Source organism: Centruroides vittatus, unplaced genomic scaffold (genome assembly GCF_030686945.1).
Source record: "Centruroides vittatus isolate TY-2023 unplaced genomic scaffold, ASM3068694v2 contig_452, whole genome shotgun sequence".
Lineage (NCBI taxonomy): Eukaryota > Metazoa > Arthropoda > Arachnida > Scorpiones > Buthidae > Centruroides > Centruroides vittatus.
Window position 1 is genome coordinate 1,163,346 of NW_027122248.1, and position 19,306 is coordinate 1,182,651.

The window sequence follows — 19,306 nt, forward strand, 5'->3', positions numbered from 1 at the left end:
GATAAAAAATTATTTAGATACGAAAATGCCACAGCATGTTACAAAGGTCTGCACATGGAGAATACATGCGTCTGCAAGCTATTTAGACAATATAATTAATTTTACAAATTAGAAACAACGATTTAATTATTTTATATTTTAATATAAATTTAATTATAGCTAAATTTAAATAAAAAAATTAATTATAAATATTTTTACAACTGTATGAAAGAACATTTATTTTATACGTGTACAAATATATTAGAAAGGTTGCGGCCGACGTTTTCATCGTGAAAACGTAAACGTCGGACGTTCAGCGCCGCCTTCCTGTAAGCCTATAAGTTTGACAATGGCGTTTGGAACGTCGAGCATGTTTCCACTGACTTTCCAAACGCCGTTGTCAAACTCATAGGCTTACAGGAAGGCGGCTCTGAACGTCCGACGTACACGTTTCCGCGATGAAAACGTCTGCCGCAATCTATAATTTATGCAATTATTTATAAATCGATTTAAAAAATTAACAGTTTTCATTTATTTTAATGCACATTAATTGCTTTCATATAATAAATACGGAATAAAGAGGATATTAACTAAATTGCTTTATTTGAATGATTTATTATCGATAATCACAGGATATAAGTTCAACAAGGTGAATCTCTAACTCGTCTTATTCATGTACTAGTGTTTTATATTATTCTTTTAACGTACTTAATACAACGTTTTATAATTTAAATAAATTTTCTATACAAATTAAAATATTTTTACAGTAAGAATATTTTAATATTAAAAAAAAAAAAAAAAAAACACGCGGAAGGTCGTAAACGAAGTAAATACACGCATGCGCACTATAATCTGTGTGGTGGCCTTAGAAGTGATGGCGCCGGATGAACTTCAATCGTCGACTCGAGGTACGTTCCGCCTCCTCTGACTGTCGGATTTCCTATAAAAGGTAATTCGACTCGTTTTTAAACGAGATTAAGACTTATTAACTTCGTCTTAACGCGTTCGAATCAATAGATTAATGTTTATAATACGGTCTCCTTATTTGCCAATCTGTATTAATGGGATTTAATATGGAAAAATTATGTGGAATTTTCGCGTATATTAAGCGCTATCAACGATCCTTTTAATTGGAATTTCACTTATCCGGATGTGCAAATAACAGTTATACATTGAAATTACATATACATTGTTAGTGTAACACAGAATGTCACACGCACTTGCATTTATCAATATAAATAGTTATTTCCTTAACATTTGTATCCTGTTGGAAAGATTTTATATAATAAATTGATGTAAAATAAAAATAAAAAGTTAAGACGTGAATCTAATTCGCTCATTTATAATAATGTAAAATTGCTTGTGATTGTACATGTGCATCTTTTAAAATAACATAGATGAGGCCAAGGCTATTACAGTTTTCATGTGTTTTATTTATTTTTCTGGCTGAAATTATTTATATGTAACAACTTATCTTCAATATACTTGATTTGAAAGATATTGTTAATCTATGTGACTGGGTGTTTTCGAAAACAACTCTGTGCTATCGTTTTAAAATTATATATTTCTTAATAGGTAAGTTGTAATGGTAATTATATCTGATCTGGAGAAAGTAACCTAATTTCTTGTTTTAGATTTTTGTCTTTTCGAAACGGTTAAGGAATTTTCGTTAACTCGGGGGAGAATAGAATTATTAAAGTCTCATTAAAAAATGATATCCTTTTAGGAAAAAATTATGTATTAATTTGGAAAAACTTTCATAGAAGTTTGTCCAATATTAAAAGAAACTTCACTTACATTAATAGTTTTATTGTTGAAGAAAGTTTAAATATTTAAAGAAAAATTAATTATAAAAATTGGTTTTATTTTATTTTTTTTTTAAATCAGAAGCATTTTTATATCATGAAATTCATCATTAGTAATGAATCATTGAAATTCCTGTTTTCAAAGGTATTTTTTCTAATTTTTTATCAGATAAGAATGATCCAGTTAAAGATTTAAAGATATTTATGACAAAAGATATTGGTTTTCTTAGAAAAAATATTAATATATTAACTGCTCTATTGTTGACGAATTAAACATTTATAAAGAAATGTTTATTTTTAAATAAAAAAAATTCTTTGTCAAGAACAGAATGAAAAGAACGATGTATCCAAAATACGATTCATTTTACAATTATTTTTAATAAAAGTATTCACAATATATAGCATAATAATACAATATGCAATATCTATAAGAGTTGTTTATAAGATCTAATTTCAGAATTAAAATATTAATAGCTTTTTGCAATTTTAAATTTAATCTTCAATTTTAAAAAGTCTTTCTCTTAATATTATATCATTTTCAATAGTATCACTTCTGTAATTAAATTATAAATAATAAATCAGACTTTTTAAAATACATTATTAATTAATTAATTAACTTTTTTAATGATCTTTTAAAAGGATTATAATAATTTATAAGAATTATTTTAATATTTACTATCATAGAAGTTGTAAAAATATCATTTATGTATTTGAATATATTGAATTATTTATATTTTAATTAAAATTTGCTAGAAAAAGTGAGAAAGGCATTTTTAATATTAATATTCACATTTAAATTATAAAAGGAAATAAATTAAAAATAAAAAAATTGATAAAATACATCTTAGTTTAAAATGTAATAACTTTTTAAACACAGCCGTTTATTGCTAATATTCGAACGTTTTCGGTTATTTTTAATAACCTTTCTCAAGAACAGTTACATTCGAATGCGGTCGTAAAAATTTGAACACGTCGCCAATCGAAAACGAGCTTTTGAACATTTCAAAAGCTCGTTTTCGATTGGCGACGTGTTCAAATTTTTACGACCGCATTCGAATGTAACTGTTCTTGAGAAAGGTTATTAAAAATAACCGAAAACGTTCGAATATTAGCAATAAACGGCTGTGTTTAAAAGGTATACTAGAGTCTATAGTGCAAATCTACGCAGTCTTTGAAGAGTATATAGTTTAAAATGTAATAAGTTTTTATCACTTTGAATCGGAAGAAAATGTGTTCACGTTACATAAAATATAACTTTCGATTGACTTTGCCATTTGTTTTTATAGTGACTTAATGGAATTATATTATTAAATTCTTGAAATGCATCCTTATCTGGTATGTAAGATGTGATGAGAATTGTACCTAGATATTAATAATGTGCGATAAGCATTTTTCCAATGATGTTTCTTTATATTGTAATTTAATCTAATCGTATTCACAGTTAAGCTAGTAATAATTTTTTAAAAATATATAAAAGTTTTAGGTTATATTTAAAATTATATCTATAATACACGTTATAAAAAAATTATTTTAAGTAATCATTTAAAGATTACAATCAAAATTTTATTAAAGAAAATTAAACAGTTTTTAATAATTTCATGTGAAAGTTTGGAATTTAGAAATACAATAATTTAATTTAACTTTTCAATATTTAAGAACATTTTTTAATCTAGAGGTGACTAATAGATAATATATATAATGTGATCAGTTTAATATTATGATATGAGTTATGTTGAATTTTTAATGTTTTTATTTTAATTTTAATTAATTTTCATGTAATAATAAATGTATTAAATATAACATAATTGTTGTTGAATTTATAACGTTGATAAATAAGAATTTAGAATTTAAATATTATTTCTTACATTTATATTTATTTCTTACAGGAATATCTGAGATATACATTAAAATGATATAGTCTACAAGGTTAATTCTGCATCATGACTGTTCAGTTATCACTTTATTTATTTCTATTTTTTGGTTTAATTACATCTTCACCAATTTCTGGTATGTAATAATTAATAAGTAGTAAATAAAATTAAAAAGGGTTATTGATAATTTTAACTGATGATTTTTTTTTATATACTAGACAATATAGTTTTATATTACAGTATTGACAGTGTGTTGTTAACAATTAAGTTTATATAATTTGAAACAAATATATAATATTTAATATTTGAAATAAATATATTTTTATTTATCTGAATAGAAGAATTTGCAAAATGAAAAGCAATTGTTTTTAGTTATAGAATAATGATATTTAATATAATGATATCAGTTTTAATGTGGTGATAAATCAGATTTTAGATTTCATGAATGTTCTATTTTGAGCGATCAAGAAAATAACATTGGATTTTATTTTTTAAATAAAATATTAATTTCTATTAAAATATCATTTAATTATTTTATATATTTGATTTATAAAATTTATTTATTTATAATTTATATACTATAAGAAAGGTTATTAAGTATAATTATATTAGTTAGAAGTTAACAGAATAGTAAACTATTTTAGATTTAATGATAAATATTGGACATAGGTGAAGATAAATTACAAAGTTTTAAAATGTTAATAATTTAATTAATTATTTTTTTAATCCCTGAATAGTAGGGTCTTTTTTTATATGGGATTGATATATGTGGATGACAAATGGTTAGGTTAACCTTAGATGTACGGGGATAATTCTGACTAACTTATTAATATACACACTATTATTATTATGAAATTCAGTACATGCTGTTAAAACATAAGTAAAATGTTTTAAATACATTTTTTAATGTTTTTCTACTAATTATATATGATTACTTAAATGTCTGAGGAATCATCTGAGCTTACTTGGGTTGAAATAAAAATTTACATCTAATTTTATTTCACACAGTACCTGCTGACATGCAACTTCTACATAAAACAAAACTATGCTGTGTTGTCTAAAATTAATTTGATTTAATAAGGACATTATTTCATTATTTATTAGTAAAGAAGGTATTTTATTAATAATTGTATTTAGGAAATTACTAAATATTTTATAAAATATTTAGTAATTTCCTTATAATATATTTTATAATAAAGTTTATTATTGTGTATATAAATATTAATTTTTATTTCTCAATATAGGCTGTATAATTATTAATTTTAAAAATGTTTTGTATTTCATTATTATTTTTGTATGACAAAAATTGAAAGTTTCTCTAAAGGTAATTTAGATAGGTTTTATTTGTTTGTTACTAATTTTATCTTCTTTATTCTAAATGTAATCATATTATTAGAGATGAGAAATTGCCATAAAGTATTTATGGCAAATTTCTCAACTCTAAATATGATTATATTAAGGTCTAAATAATGTTTTAATGCAATGTATACTACCTTTAAATTATTTTGAACCAATGTTCTGGAATCACATGTAGTTCAATCTGAAAATGGCTAGTTAAATTAGCCAAAAATATTTGTTTTTTCAAAGAATTAAATGCTGGAATATAAAAGTTTTGGCTTTTTTGTGGTAATTAACAATAGGGATAATGAAGATTTTTCTAATATCTAAATCAATTAAAAGCAATACAGTAAAACCTGTGAAGTCAAAGCTTAGGACTTCAGGTAATGAGCTTAATACTTGATTTTCTCAAATTTTTTTGTTGCTGTAAATTTTTCATTATCAAGCTGTTTCTGATGAATTGGTTCACAGAATGATTACAAAATTATATGGAGTTTATGATGCTTTTGAGTGCATTGTCAAGATGCCCCGTGTCTCAATTTGAATACTGATAATATATTGTATCAATAAAAGGATGTTGATGCAAGCTTATAATGGAGTGTTCTTATTTGGCATGGAGCTGTGATTCTGTGATGTTTATTTATCTTAATCATCTGTATTCACAGATATCAGTCATTTAATATTATAAGAATTAGCAACTCTCAAACATGTAACTTAAAATAAACTATGAAAACTTTTTAAATAAAATATAAAAATATAGAAGATACGAAATGTCATCGGATATTCATTTTTGCAACCGCTAGCAATGTACAATCTTCATTTACAGAGACAGTTTTTTATTGGAGACTACGCTTCTGCAATAATGCAAATTAGTTAAAATGACTTCTGGTGACATAAAAGGTCATCTCTGTAGAAGATTGTATTTTGGCTAGTGGTTGCAAAGATGGGTATCCAAAGACCTGTTGTATTTTCTATATTTTTCTATTTTATCGAAAAAGTAAATACTGTTGACCAACTTGATATGAAAACTTTGCTTACATTAAAATAATTGATAGTTATCATTATCTTCAGTTATCAGTACTTTAAATGTTGAACTTTAATCATTTTATTGTTATTTGCTCACAATAGATTGTTTTAAATTACTAGCATTTCTTACTTTAACTATATGCTTACTATTGTTAAAGATGATAGCAAGCAAACAATTCTGAATGAATTAAATATTAATTAATAATAATTAGAATTAAGTCTTCAAACTATACCTTTTTTAATTGTGTTAGCATGCCCTTTTAATTTCAGAGTTAAATGAAAATTATGGATTTTATTATTATAGTCTTATTTATTTAGCCCACTTTACCAGTCAGTTATTGCTATCATTATCAGCATAGGTAAGTCCCAAAGTGATGACAGTGAAGCATAATACAATAAAATCCATTATGTGTTTATCTGTTATATTATTTTGTTAAATATTAACACGTTTGTGACTTTTAAGAAGTATATTAGTATATTTTATACTTTTTAATTTTCTATTTCTATCTTTATTGACATTTTTTTTATCAGAATTATTTTTTAGAAAATTATCAATACAAAAGCTAAGTAATCATTAGCAAGGTTGAGGCCGAAGTTTTAAATGCAAAAATGTGTACGTCGGATGTTCGGCGCTGCTTTCCTGTAAGCCTAGAAGTTTACAGTGCCTAGTGGTTGTTTGGAAAGTCAGTGGAAACATGCTCGACTTTCCAAACTTTCCAAAATTTTGTAATTTAAATAAATCATTTATGTGAAGGAAATTTATTCAATATATGACAGAAAAAAATTATATACAATTATAAGAAAACTAGAAAAAATTTTCAAAACTATTAAGATCTTACTATTCGCTCTTGGATTTAGTTCTTTTATATTGTTTTGTATATGTTTGATAGTAAATAACTAGAATAGTCTGCTATCAGGTTTCTTCCATTATTATTAGGAAATAGATATTTAAATTTGTTTTTTATTTGCAATATGCATTTTAAGCTCTTATTGAACAATTAAGGAGTAAAATAAGTGCCAAAAATGCATACGACGTATAAAAAAATTTAATTAAATATTCTCTTTATGATAATGCTGGAATAAATTTGATTGCAAATAACTGAAATAATCTATTATCAAAGCAAAAAAAATCAACAATTAACTTATAAACTTATAATTAAAAAACTGACTGCAATGAATATAGAATTACTTTGGACAAAGCTATACATTTTGAAATTCTTTATTTACTTACAGACATATATGGGTAATGCTTATAATGCATAATAATATGGATTAGACTGAAAGCAGACTAAAGAAATTTATTAAATTCATATCTTTCTAAAAATAAATAAATGCTAATTTTTTTTATACATTTGAAATTATATTTCTGGTTTTTAATCTGGAAGTTTGCACTGATCTATAATACAGTGTTTGTAGAGATCATTTAGCACTAAAGATATTATTGTATTTGGCAGTCTTTAATGTGGGAGGAAGTTATTTGAATAAGAAAAATTCAACATTTTGAATATTGGAAGCCTTCCAATAATAATAAGATGAATAACTTTGATTCATTTAGTACTCCCACTTGAATAGAATTTAATTTTTATAATTTATTACTTTTATATTAAATCCAAGTTAAAACTTATAGTTTGCTAATTAATTTTTATTTTTATATTTTATTAGTAATGAATGAATTTAAAAAAGTGGATGTTTTAAGTTTTTGATTATTAACTGAAATTTTTTAGATAAACTAAGAATAATTCAAAAAATTAAAAAAAAAAATTGCAACAGGTTTTTTTTACTAGACTGATTAATACTATACAATTATATAGATAGATATTATCAACATCACCTTTGAAAACCAACAGTTTGTATTAATAATGACAAACAACATAGTTCTTTGGAAAAATGCAAATGTTTTTAATGACGTAATACAGAATTGAAATGCATACTAGTAACTTCATACAGTTATATTTTTTATGATATTACAATATAAATTTAAATCTATACATGATCAAATTTTGTATTAAAATTTTAACATGATAAATGCAATATATTTGCGGTATATGTTTCATTAAAGTAAAATAATATAAGAATATAGAATAATTAAAAAAAATTAAATATTAAAAATTTATTAATAACTATTTTATTACGATATTTAAAATTCTGTTTCTCTGTTAGTTAACTGTTTTAAGTTATTTATAATTCTCCTCATTAAAAATTTGACAATTTAGATAATAAAATTTAGATAAAATAAAAATGTATTTTTATTTTATCTAAATTGAAAATTTAAATCGTCATTTCTTTATCAAAAAGAACGAATTCAATATTCTGATGTCGAAGTTTCTTTAATTAAAAAAAAATTGACTTAATTATAAAATATTATTTTATAATTAAGCCAATTTTTCTAGTTTCTTACTTAACATAGTAGTATTTTATTTTAGTCAAAAAAAAAAGCAAAAATAATGTTATGTATTTTATAGTTGAATAAATATAATGAATGAATATTATAATTATTCAAAAGTAATAGAAAATATAGTTATAAGTTTAAGTATAATAATGCCTAAATAAATATCTGAAGACAAAGTCTGCCCAAAAAGTTTGGGTTCCAAGTTTGGGCAGACTTTGTCTTCAGATATTTATTTATAATATAATTGCCATCACGAAAATCTACAAATATAATAATGCCTATTAAACAAATGTGGTGTAATCCAGATTTATGAGCATATATTGTTCTTGAAAACCTCTCATAATCAAAATATTTTCTTAAACTAAAGAATAAAATCCAGATTTCAGCAAGTTGGGTTTAATGTTACAACTGTAGAATTGAATTCAGTTTATTATCATCATACAGAAATGAAATTATTATAGGATGAAGTTTGTTTATGTGCACTTAATAATGACAATCCATGTCATGCTCTTCTACAATTGTCAAACAAGCAAGATTCTTCTGGCATCAATTGTACGATGAATCGTGATTTCAAGTATTAAAATATGAAAAAATATTCTAAGCAGAATATTTTTTCATAAAATATAGTAAATTCAATTTAAATTTTTTAATGTAATTTCTTGTTTGTGTGTTTACAAAATTAAAAAAAAAAAAAAATTGATATTAAGTCATTTATTTCATCTGTGTACAATATCTAATTGTTACCATATAAATAAACAGAAAACAAAATCATTATTCTAAGAAAAATAACTCTTTTTATTGTTACTTTTATTGTTTAGTTAATTGTAAAACTTCAGTAATCTCAACCAATTGAATAACTATAAAAAGATAAAAGATTAAATCTAATTTTTTGTTTAATTGGAATTTAACTAAAAAAGATTTAAAGTATTGCTGAATGAATTACTTAATACAATTGAAAAAATAGTGTTGTGTAAACATAGTGTTAGCATGCTAAGATTAGATAAAGTTCGAAATTTGAAGTGCTGTACAGCATTTTGTGAGAACATGAAAGTATATTACAACTATATTGTTATATTCTCACAACTATACTTTTCACAGTGGAAAAATATGCTGCATTATTTAAGATAATGAATATATGACAACATAACTTATAAGACCAAAAACAAATTCATAAATGTTATTAATAAATTTAAATAATTTTCTGTTAGTGATTAGCAGTGCAATAAAATATAATTTGATACGTTAATATCCTAAACAATTTAAAACACTTTTAAAAATTGGAATTTTTTTTATTATATCAGTTTCATAACAATGTATGAATAGATAAATAAATAAATACAGTGAGTGATTGGTTAATGAACAGTTCGGACTGCGAAAAAATTGGATAACGAACACTTTTGCAAAAGATTTTTATGTTTGGACAACAAACACTTCACAGAACAAACAGAAAAAGAAGCGACATAAAATAGTGAATACTGATTGGTCTTCCATTGACTCCAGGTGACAATTCAAAACCTTTTGGAGCTCTGAAGATGTTGACATTGACACTCAACCCGATACTGATCAGATAGTATTCCTCCGAATTTTGAAACTCTCCCTTGTAATTCCAGCCTTCTGTTTATCTTTTTGACAAATAAGTTTTTATAGTCTTCACGAGACTGTCGGGCCATTGATTTTTGCGTTGGTTTTTATTAATGAAAGGCTAGAGTTTAACTGTCCCATTGGATGTTCGTTAACGTTTTAATGCCAAATTTCAAATTTCATCTGAGCCTTGCATTTAAATAATTTTTTGTGCACTACTTGATTTCTGTTCTCTGAATTTTTGTAAGTGCTTTTCTGAACTTATTATTTAAAAAAAGAAACTGATAATATTATGGAGCATAAAAAGAGTGGAGTGTCAAGAACTGTGCTCACTGTAGAAATCAAGCAAGAGATAATAGCCAAGGTAGAGAGTGGGCACAGGATGTCTGATGTTGCTAGGCAGTATGGCTTGAACAGGTCTACAGGCACAATCTTATCTATGAAAGATATATCAAGAAGTCTCAAGCAGCTAAAGCTCTAATGAAAATCACATCTGAGAAATAAAGAGCATTGAAGAGCTCATAATGGAATCCTGAAACCGATGTGACAACAGAAAAACTCTTAAATGAAGAACACCAAGAAACTCCGTGAGATGTGTTTTCTTTTGAAAAAGAGAAAGACAAAAGAGGACTAATGCTGACATCTGCTATTAAAGATCTTTTGAAGAAGTGGGAGGATGTGAGAACAACAGTCATCCAAATGGCATCCAAACCAGAATGAGGTTAATAGGCTTGGGGATTTCTACAATTACAATGCTGTTAACTAATTCTGAAAAATCCCGAAGAAGAGAGAAAAGCAATCGACATTAGACATATTCTTTAACCCCCACAAACAGAAAAAACACGACTAATAAAAATGCAAGACTGTGTATGTATGTATATATTTTTATTATTACATATAAATAAATGTAGTAAGAAAATAAAAAGAATAGATATTTTTTGGAGTCTCCAGAATGAATTAATCAAATTCCCATAAAAACCTATGGTAAATCAATAATCGGTTAATGAACAATTCAGATAGCAAACAAACTCTTAGAATGGATTGTTTGTTAATCGATCACCAATCACCCACTGTAATATACACACACAAAAGATATTCTAAAATGTTTTTAAATTTTTAGTAATTTTACAGATATCAGAAAGTAGAAAAATTTATAAATAGATTTTATAAAGTTCAGTTAGATAAAATTATTATTTCATAATATGTTTTATAAACAAGATTAGTTACTAAAAAAAACTTTAAATTATATTCAATTATATAAAGTTTGAATTTTGCATAATATTTAAATATGTTTATATTTTCCATCAATATGTAGAAGTTTTAGGAGTTAACAATAAATACAAAGAATATCAAACAGTTGACAATGTCTAACTAAAATATCCAGAGTAATGTCCTGTATAATAATTAGCAAGAGCTTTTAATGACATTTAAATGCATATTTAGAAGCATGTATAGAATGGAAGTGAAGTTTTAATTTTTTTTAAATGTTAATTTTGTGTTAATTTCTTCAAATTATGTTTTTAATATTTATTTTTATTATTTGATTTAGAACTCATTTTTATTATTTTTATTTAATTAACAGATCATGAATTAAATACAAATTCACTATTGAAAAGCCAAGAAATTTTAGTTGCAGCAGCATTTTTATTTCTTATAATATTTATTATCATTGTTTGTTCTTGTTGTCCTCGTCATGGGTCTAAAGTAAGTATATTTTATTTAAAATGTAAAAAATAGTAATGTTTTTATTTTTCTCTCTCTCCCTCTTTCAAAAAACAGTATTTTTTTTGTTAATGTATTTATTGTTTTAAGCTTTTAGTTTTTCATTTCAAAAATATTTTACAAAATTCTAATACAAACTTTTATTATATGCACCTTTATGCATAGGAGAAAATACACACTTTCTATAGTTTGTTTAAAGATTAACTTTACAATAATAAATAAATATTTAATGATATTTCCAATTGAAAATTTCATTTCATTAATTTAAGTATAAATTCTGTCATTTTCTTATTCCGGGAAAAATTTCTAATTTGAAAGAGTTAAAAAGAAATTTACAAAATTTTTAAAATAACATTCAATATTATCAATATTTTTAAGGTTAAAAATTTGTTAGATGATGATAATATGAAGTGGTCATTATTAAGTTGATTAAAATATTTTGGATTTATCATAGTATTAGGATATACAATACTTGTAATATAAGTGGTTTGTTACCTAATAAAATAAATCATTTACTAGTTATATAATTGTTCTAATTACAAATCAAACTCATTCCTAAAAGTATACAGTAACTTTCAACAAACCTAATAAGCTAGACCTAATGCACAATTCAGATCTTAGCTAGAATGTTTCTTGCCTGAAAAGTGTGTGTTGGATCGGACCTGTTAGAATTTCATGTTTCAGTTCCTGGAAAATGCTGTTATTTTTCTTAAACATTTCTTTGTTAAATTATTATTGTTATATAAGATTCACTAAGGTGTATTATAACAAAATAAGAAATCTCAGATGATTATTGCTGAAATCTCTCTCTCTCTCTCTTGTTTTGTTTTTAATTAATCAGTTTTAATAATGCAATACCATAATTTCTTACTTATCTCTAATATATCAGAAATAAATGCTTGCAAACATTATTTCTGATATTTTCAAGATAAAAATATGTAATAAATCTTTATTGTCATTATATCTGTGTCATATTAATATTTATACTGGCACAACTCTTGTTTTAATTTCAAAATTATAAAAAGAAAATAAAACTTAAGATAAAGAGAACATAATCTTTTGGAAAGTATTGTGTTTCTTTGCTGTCCTAATTATAAAAATAATTAAATTGTTTTCCAAATGAATGAAAATTAATAATTTATATAATGAAATATTCAAAAGATGGAAATTATAATAAGTAAATGTTTTAATTGGTTTTTGTTACCACCAATTAAGCAGACAGAATCGAAAGCTTTTCTGTTTAAAAAAGGAATGGAATTCAAGTTTTCTTAGCAATTTAACTGAAATTATACCTTTTTATGTAGTTGCTTTTTAGTATAATTTTTATAAAATAGTTATTAAAACTAAAAATGTAGTTTATTAAAAATATTCTAAAAAAATCAAAAATTGTTTTATATATATATATAAGTTACATAGTATATTATTTATTTTACATATATAATAATGAATATAAAAATTCTAATAAAAATTTAAAATATACATTGAAATTACAAATAGATGTATTCTTATGCAGCTAATATTAAATTAAAAGGTTATCATAATTAACTAATAAATACCTGTTAATAAATAACAAGTATCCTCTAAAAAATGTAATTAAAAACATGTTGATCTTAAATAATTATATATTTGATCTAATGAATTATAATTCACAATTTATTATGACACGTTGAAGCTATAAGAATGAATTTGAGAACAATTTATAGAAGATTTTTCATGTATGGTCATTATATGAGTATTTTTATATGTTATATTTATATTAGGCTGCTTAATTGGTTGAACTATTTTATGAAATGCTTGCTTTAGTGTCTAATAATAATTTAAAAATACAAAGCATCTGTATAAATATAATAGTCAAAATGTCATGTTGTGGATTAATTTGAGATATTTTTAAAAATATAAACATCCATAAACCTGTAGATTCTTAGATTAACTCATTAAACACAAGATCAGCTAAAATCACCTTTATCCATTTGAGACAAAATTGGCTGAAGGGAAAGTTGTTTAACTGGTTTTGCTATACATATTCCTCTTGTAGCTTGAGGGTAAAAACAATTTTGTCTCCAGGTACATAAAAAGAATTTTTCAGAGCTTAAAGATTTAATGCCAAGTGAGTACATCAAGCTATATTAATGCTACAAATTTCTAGTTAAACGTAAAGTCATTTAGTGTAGAGATAGGTGTTAGACATCATCTCTTGATAAATTTAATAGTTATAATTAAATTAATGTTTTAATAATTAATTTAGAAGGCTTTGGAAGAAAAGAATTGGCCCAAAGCAGGACTTGAACTTGTAACTTCCGCATGCCATGTAGATACATTTCTAGTTATGCTACCCAGACCTGTCTGATCTTCACTTCTGGAATTATTAATTTAAATATAACCATACTGGTTACTCACAGTATCAACTAGAAATGACAACTATCTGACATTAATCTAAGAATCAGGTTTATGCATGTCTATATTTGTATATATACACCATACTGGGGTAAAGCAATATCTGGCTGAGTGCATGGTGGAAGTGAAGATCAAATAGAGGCCGGGTAGCATAACTGGCAATGTGTCTGTATGGCAACAGGAGTTGTGGGTTTCAGTCCTGCTTTGGGCTGATTCTTTTCTACCAGAACCTTCTAAATTAATTAAAATAATTTAATTATAATAATAATAAATTTATCAAGAGATAGCAGCTGATGCCAAATTAGACACCCATTTCTCGATAATCAAACCTTTAGGCCAAATTACTTGACATATGATTAGTAATACTTGGTAATAAGTATTACTAGTATAATCTGGCAATCATTTGGTATTTTAAAAAATTTTATTAGGCTAAATTTAGAGAAATCATTATTGATTTTTCACTTTAAATACAAATACAGTATGTAATTTATTGACTTTAATTAATAAACTTTGTCATTTTATAAGTTGAAAGAAACTAAAAAATTATTTTTAGTCATTATTGGTTATGTTGCTGGAAGTTTATAATTTAACAATTTATTTTAATTAAATTTTTTCACTTTAAAGTTAGTTAAGAATAAATGGTAAAAATTGACTAGAAGTCTAAAAACATTAAAGGATTAGATTCAATGTTGCATTCAATATGATTTTTTATATATATTATTTAACTTAAGAAGGAAATTCAAAATTATTATATTTTATATAATTTATATGTTAATATCCTGTGTAAATCTCAATAACTTTTTAGTATATAATTCTAGTAAATTTTATTACACGAGTGTATATATATATATATATATATATATATATATATATATAACATTCTATATATTATCATTTTTTAGATTTTAACATTTTTTTAATCATATTGTTTAACTTATTTATAGATCATAAATCTTGAGAAAGAATGCTCTCTATCAACCCATAATAGTAACCAATCACAAATGTCAGAATTTACAATTTTTCCGCCAGTTACTGGTTTTTATAATCAGACAAATTCCTTACATGATGATGAAGTTACATTTGAACCTTTACCTGAAATCCGTCCAAGAAAATCAGATCCGCCTACACAAAATCGGCCATTGCGTCCAGCTCATTTTAGTAATGTGTTAAATAGAGGACTATCGCTTCAAGATTGGTTTGGTAACTATAACTTTTATTCATTTATGACTTTTTATATAAGGTAATTTTATTTGTTATCAATATTAATATTAGATGACTGAAAATTATATACATATTAATATACAGGCAGTCCTCTATTTACGAACATTTGACTTATGAACTTTCGAAGTTACGAACAAAGCCGACAGATGGCAGGTTAAAGTGCAGTTGGTTATTTTTTATGTATAGTCAAGTTTATTTTGAAGTTTTACATTAAAACATTTACAGTACACATATATGTACATTTGTAGTTGTTTTAAATGAGTAATTTTAATAAATAATGTACTGTACACGTGATTGATATGAATTTATACTTCCCTTTAACAATCTTAATTCGACATTGTTCAAGTAGCCTAAACATTACATAATTGTAAAAACAACATTGTATTTGTGTTTTGGTGCCAAACATAGTCTTTTCGAGTTACGAACTTTTCGACTCGCGAATGACCGCTATGAACGAATTAAGTTTGTAAATAGAGGACTTACTGTATTTATTCATTATCATTTCAATTGAAATCATTTTCATTCATAAATTTGTAATTTAATAATTTTAACTATTAAATTAGTTCAAACTTTTGAATTAGTTAACTGTTTAAATTAGTTCATTACTTTTGAACTAATAAATTAGTTCAAAAGTAAAAATGATATAAACTATAACAGGGGTGGGCAAGCAAGAGTTCAGTGGGAGCCGAAATGTAGGTTTTGCAAAATGCATGGGAGCCGCAGTTCTGTACTGTCGTGGCGGATAGTATGGTAAGGCGCGCGATTTTATTATATAATATAAATATAATATAAAACAAATATTGAATTTTTTCAATAAACATATTTTCACAAAATTATAAAAATAAAATTGTAAAAATAATAATAAAAAACAGAAATTAACACTTTCAGCAAGAGCCGCATGTAACTCAAAAAGATCCGCATTTGCCCATGCCTGAACTATAACATACATTTACACTACAATAAAATGAATACAATATGATCTCTAATTTAAACACCAATTTACAATTTATACCATAATAATTCTTTCAACTAACTAATTGCTTTTGGTTTGAATAATTTTATTTTATATTTTGTTATAAAGAAACCCATAAAAAGAAATGTACTATTCCATATGTCTTTCCAAATAAAATTTAAATTTAATTGTCAATTATTTGATGATACATACATAAAGTATGCTGAATGTAATGTAAAAAAAAACCAGTGATTTGTTTTGTTGAAATGAAAATGTGAGTTTTGAACATTTCAGAAGATTCTGATAGAATAATCAACTAGAATTATTATTATTATTTTTTAATTTGAAAAATAATAGAAGAAAAGATAAGATGGAGGAGAAGTATAATAATAATTGCACAATAAAAAGTTTTACTTTTAATATTTGAAAACAAAATTCGCCCATATAGGGATCACCATTTATTAGTTCTGCGTCTAGACAATACATTTTCGGTGACCAACCTTCCTTTCTAGGCTACTAGCCACCAAAAAGCTAAAAAATTTTGTCCTCAAATATTAAAAATAAAAAGGAACCATCGGACGAAAAAATTACAAATTATGACTGTGAAGTATCGTCACCAGGGGAATCTTTTTAATCTACATTTTCCAGCACGCTCCTCTCTGTGGATAAAAAGTCAAAACAACCCCGAGAAGGTACAGATGGTAACAAGGACATTCTTATATCACCAGTTTCGATTTTAGAAAATCTTTGTATTTTTAATTGGACCTTTTGTGTTTTTAAAAGGACTTTTTTAGCTTTTTGGTGGCTAGTAGCCTAGAAAGGAAGGTTGGTTGCCAAAAATGTATTGTCTAGATGCAGAACTAATAAATGGTGATTCCTATATGGGCAAATTTTGTCCTCAAATATTAAAAATAAAAAGGAACCATCGGATGAAAAAATTACAAAAAAGTTTTACTTTATTTTTTTATATTTTCATCTGAGAAATAGATAGCAAAAAGATATTTGTAAATAGAAAAAAAAAGAGGAATTTTTGTGTCATTCTAGAAAAAACTTGATACAATATTACTGCCAAATCCTTGAGTGACATATTTAACTTATTGACTTGATATTTTTCAAGTCTGATACATTCAGAAAAAACTTAAGTAACTTAAGGATAGAAAAAAAGACATGCTATAAATTATGCTTTTTCTTATTAGGAGGAAAGAAAATGTAAAAAATGGCAATATTTTTTTTATCATCTGTTATGCTTAAGTTTAGAATAATGTTCAAATTCTTGATTGCCATAGTTTCATGCAAGTTTATCTGCAGTTTGTTTGTTCAACACTATATAAACAGCAACTAATCTGATACATTAGTTTCCAAATAAACTGTCAATTTATTATTGGGCTATTATGAGGCTAGTAAATAATTAAATATAAATCAATTTGGTTAAAGGTAGTCAGTTATGCCACCATCTCATGGTGAATTTAATAATTAGAAATAAATTAATTTTTAATTTAGAATATTCTAGAAGAAAAAAATGTTTCAAAACAGGACTCAAACTCTCAACTCCTGCTTTGCCACAATTATGCACATTGTGTTGCCATATAGGTTACTTAATTTTAATTTAAGTAATTTGCATGGTTATATCTAAATTAATTAATTAATATCTTTGGAAGTGAAGATTGGACAGAGGTCTGAGTAGCATAATTGGCAACACAACTGCATGGAAGCAGGAGTTGTGTTCTACTTTGGCCAATTTTTTTTTTCTAGAATATTCTAAATTAAAAATTAAAATTAATTTATTCTTAATTATTAAATTTGGCTAGAGGTAGACAGTTATGTCATAATCTTTTGGCACCTCTCACCAAATTGATTTATATCTAATTATTTATTAGTCTTATAACAGTCCAATAATAATTTGGCAGTTAGCTTGTGTTTAAAAGACAGTTTTAAAATAGGTGTGGGTTATTTAGGAGTTCAGAATAATTTCAGGACCAAAAATTTTCCCAGAACATATACAAAACTTTCCCAAAAGTATGCACGTTAGCACACACAATAAAATAATTTATGAAGCAAGTAATAATTAATACTATGTAGTTTGGAAAATTCAAATTAAATCATACATATAATTAAATGGGCTTTTTTTTAATAATTTACTGTGCAACACTGAACTAATAAATTAGTGTAAAAATTTTTTAATTACAGTAGAACCCCTCTAATCTGTCACCTTTGGGACTGCGGCTATGGTCGGAATGCAAAAAAGGTCAGATTACCAGAAAAAAGTAATATAAACAATCTTTCAACTCAAGAATGACTGTATTGTTCTCTACAGTAAAAACATTGCAATGAATTGCACAAAAGCTGTTATTATTAATGAAAAAGAGCAATATTGTATGTATTTACTACATACTGTACAGTACACTGTAATGAACACAGAAGAACACAACGGGCGGTGAGTCACCGACGAGTCGGGACAAGTTTCTCAACTCTGACCACGGTCAGATTAACCGGAGCGACGGTCTAGCCGAGGGCGGACTAGAGGGGTTCTACTGTAAAAGAATTCTTTAATTTAAGCATATGTTATCATCATAGGATAGCATATACAATTATAAACTTGATGTAATATATTGATTAATAGAAATTGAAGTTGTCACTGATGCCACGAATGACTTATTTTTAGCATGGAACACTAATTAATGGACTTTTTATGTTCAAAAACAAAATTTATTTACAATAATGACTGTCATACAATTTTTTCTGAAAAGTTATTTAAGAAATGCATCAATGTTTTGCAGAAAAGATAAACTTTTTTAGAGTTTTGACTGAATTTTTCAATATTATTTTTATTATTCTTATTATTTGAAAAAACAACTATATTTTTATGATGCTTTAAAATATATTTTGATGTTAATATTTTTTAGTTTATAATAAATCTATGAAAAATAAAGGAAAATAATGTTTATAAAATGGTGATAAAACTTCTATTTAATCAAGACAATTCAGAAAAAGTTTATAAACACATTAATTTGCAAATTTGATGTGTGGA

The 19,306-nt window shown here is 25.0% G+C and overlaps 2 protein-coding genes across 4 annotated transcripts in view; one reads left to right on the plus strand and one right to left on the minus strand.

The window, feature by feature from the left end:
• Window positions 1-19,306, minus strand: part of LOC136977194 (acyl-coenzyme A synthetase ACSM3, mitochondrial-like) — a 148,512-nt gene that overhangs the window by 77,500 nt on the left and 51,706 nt on the right. The gene's annotated exons all lie outside the window — the stretch shown is intronic.
• Window positions 809-19,306, plus strand: part of LOC136977186 (serine/threonine-protein kinase LMTK2-like) — a 42,310-nt gene continuing 23,812 nt past the window's right edge. For 2 of the 3 annotated variants that reach the window (XM_067272634.1, XM_067272635.1), the window contains exons 1-4: window positions 809-928; window positions 3,671-3,791; window positions 11,572-11,693; window positions 15,050-15,305. In XM_067272634.1, coding sequence (XP_067128735.1) covers window positions 3,725-3,791; window positions 11,572-11,693; window positions 15,050-15,305 — 445 coding nt within the window. In that variant the 5' untranslated portion in view covers window positions 809-928; window positions 3,671-3,724. Of the gene's footprint in view, window positions 929-3,670; window positions 3,792-11,571; window positions 11,694-15,049; window positions 15,306-19,306 lie in introns of those variants that run through there. The other variant, XM_067272636.1, reaches the window with a different exon arrangement.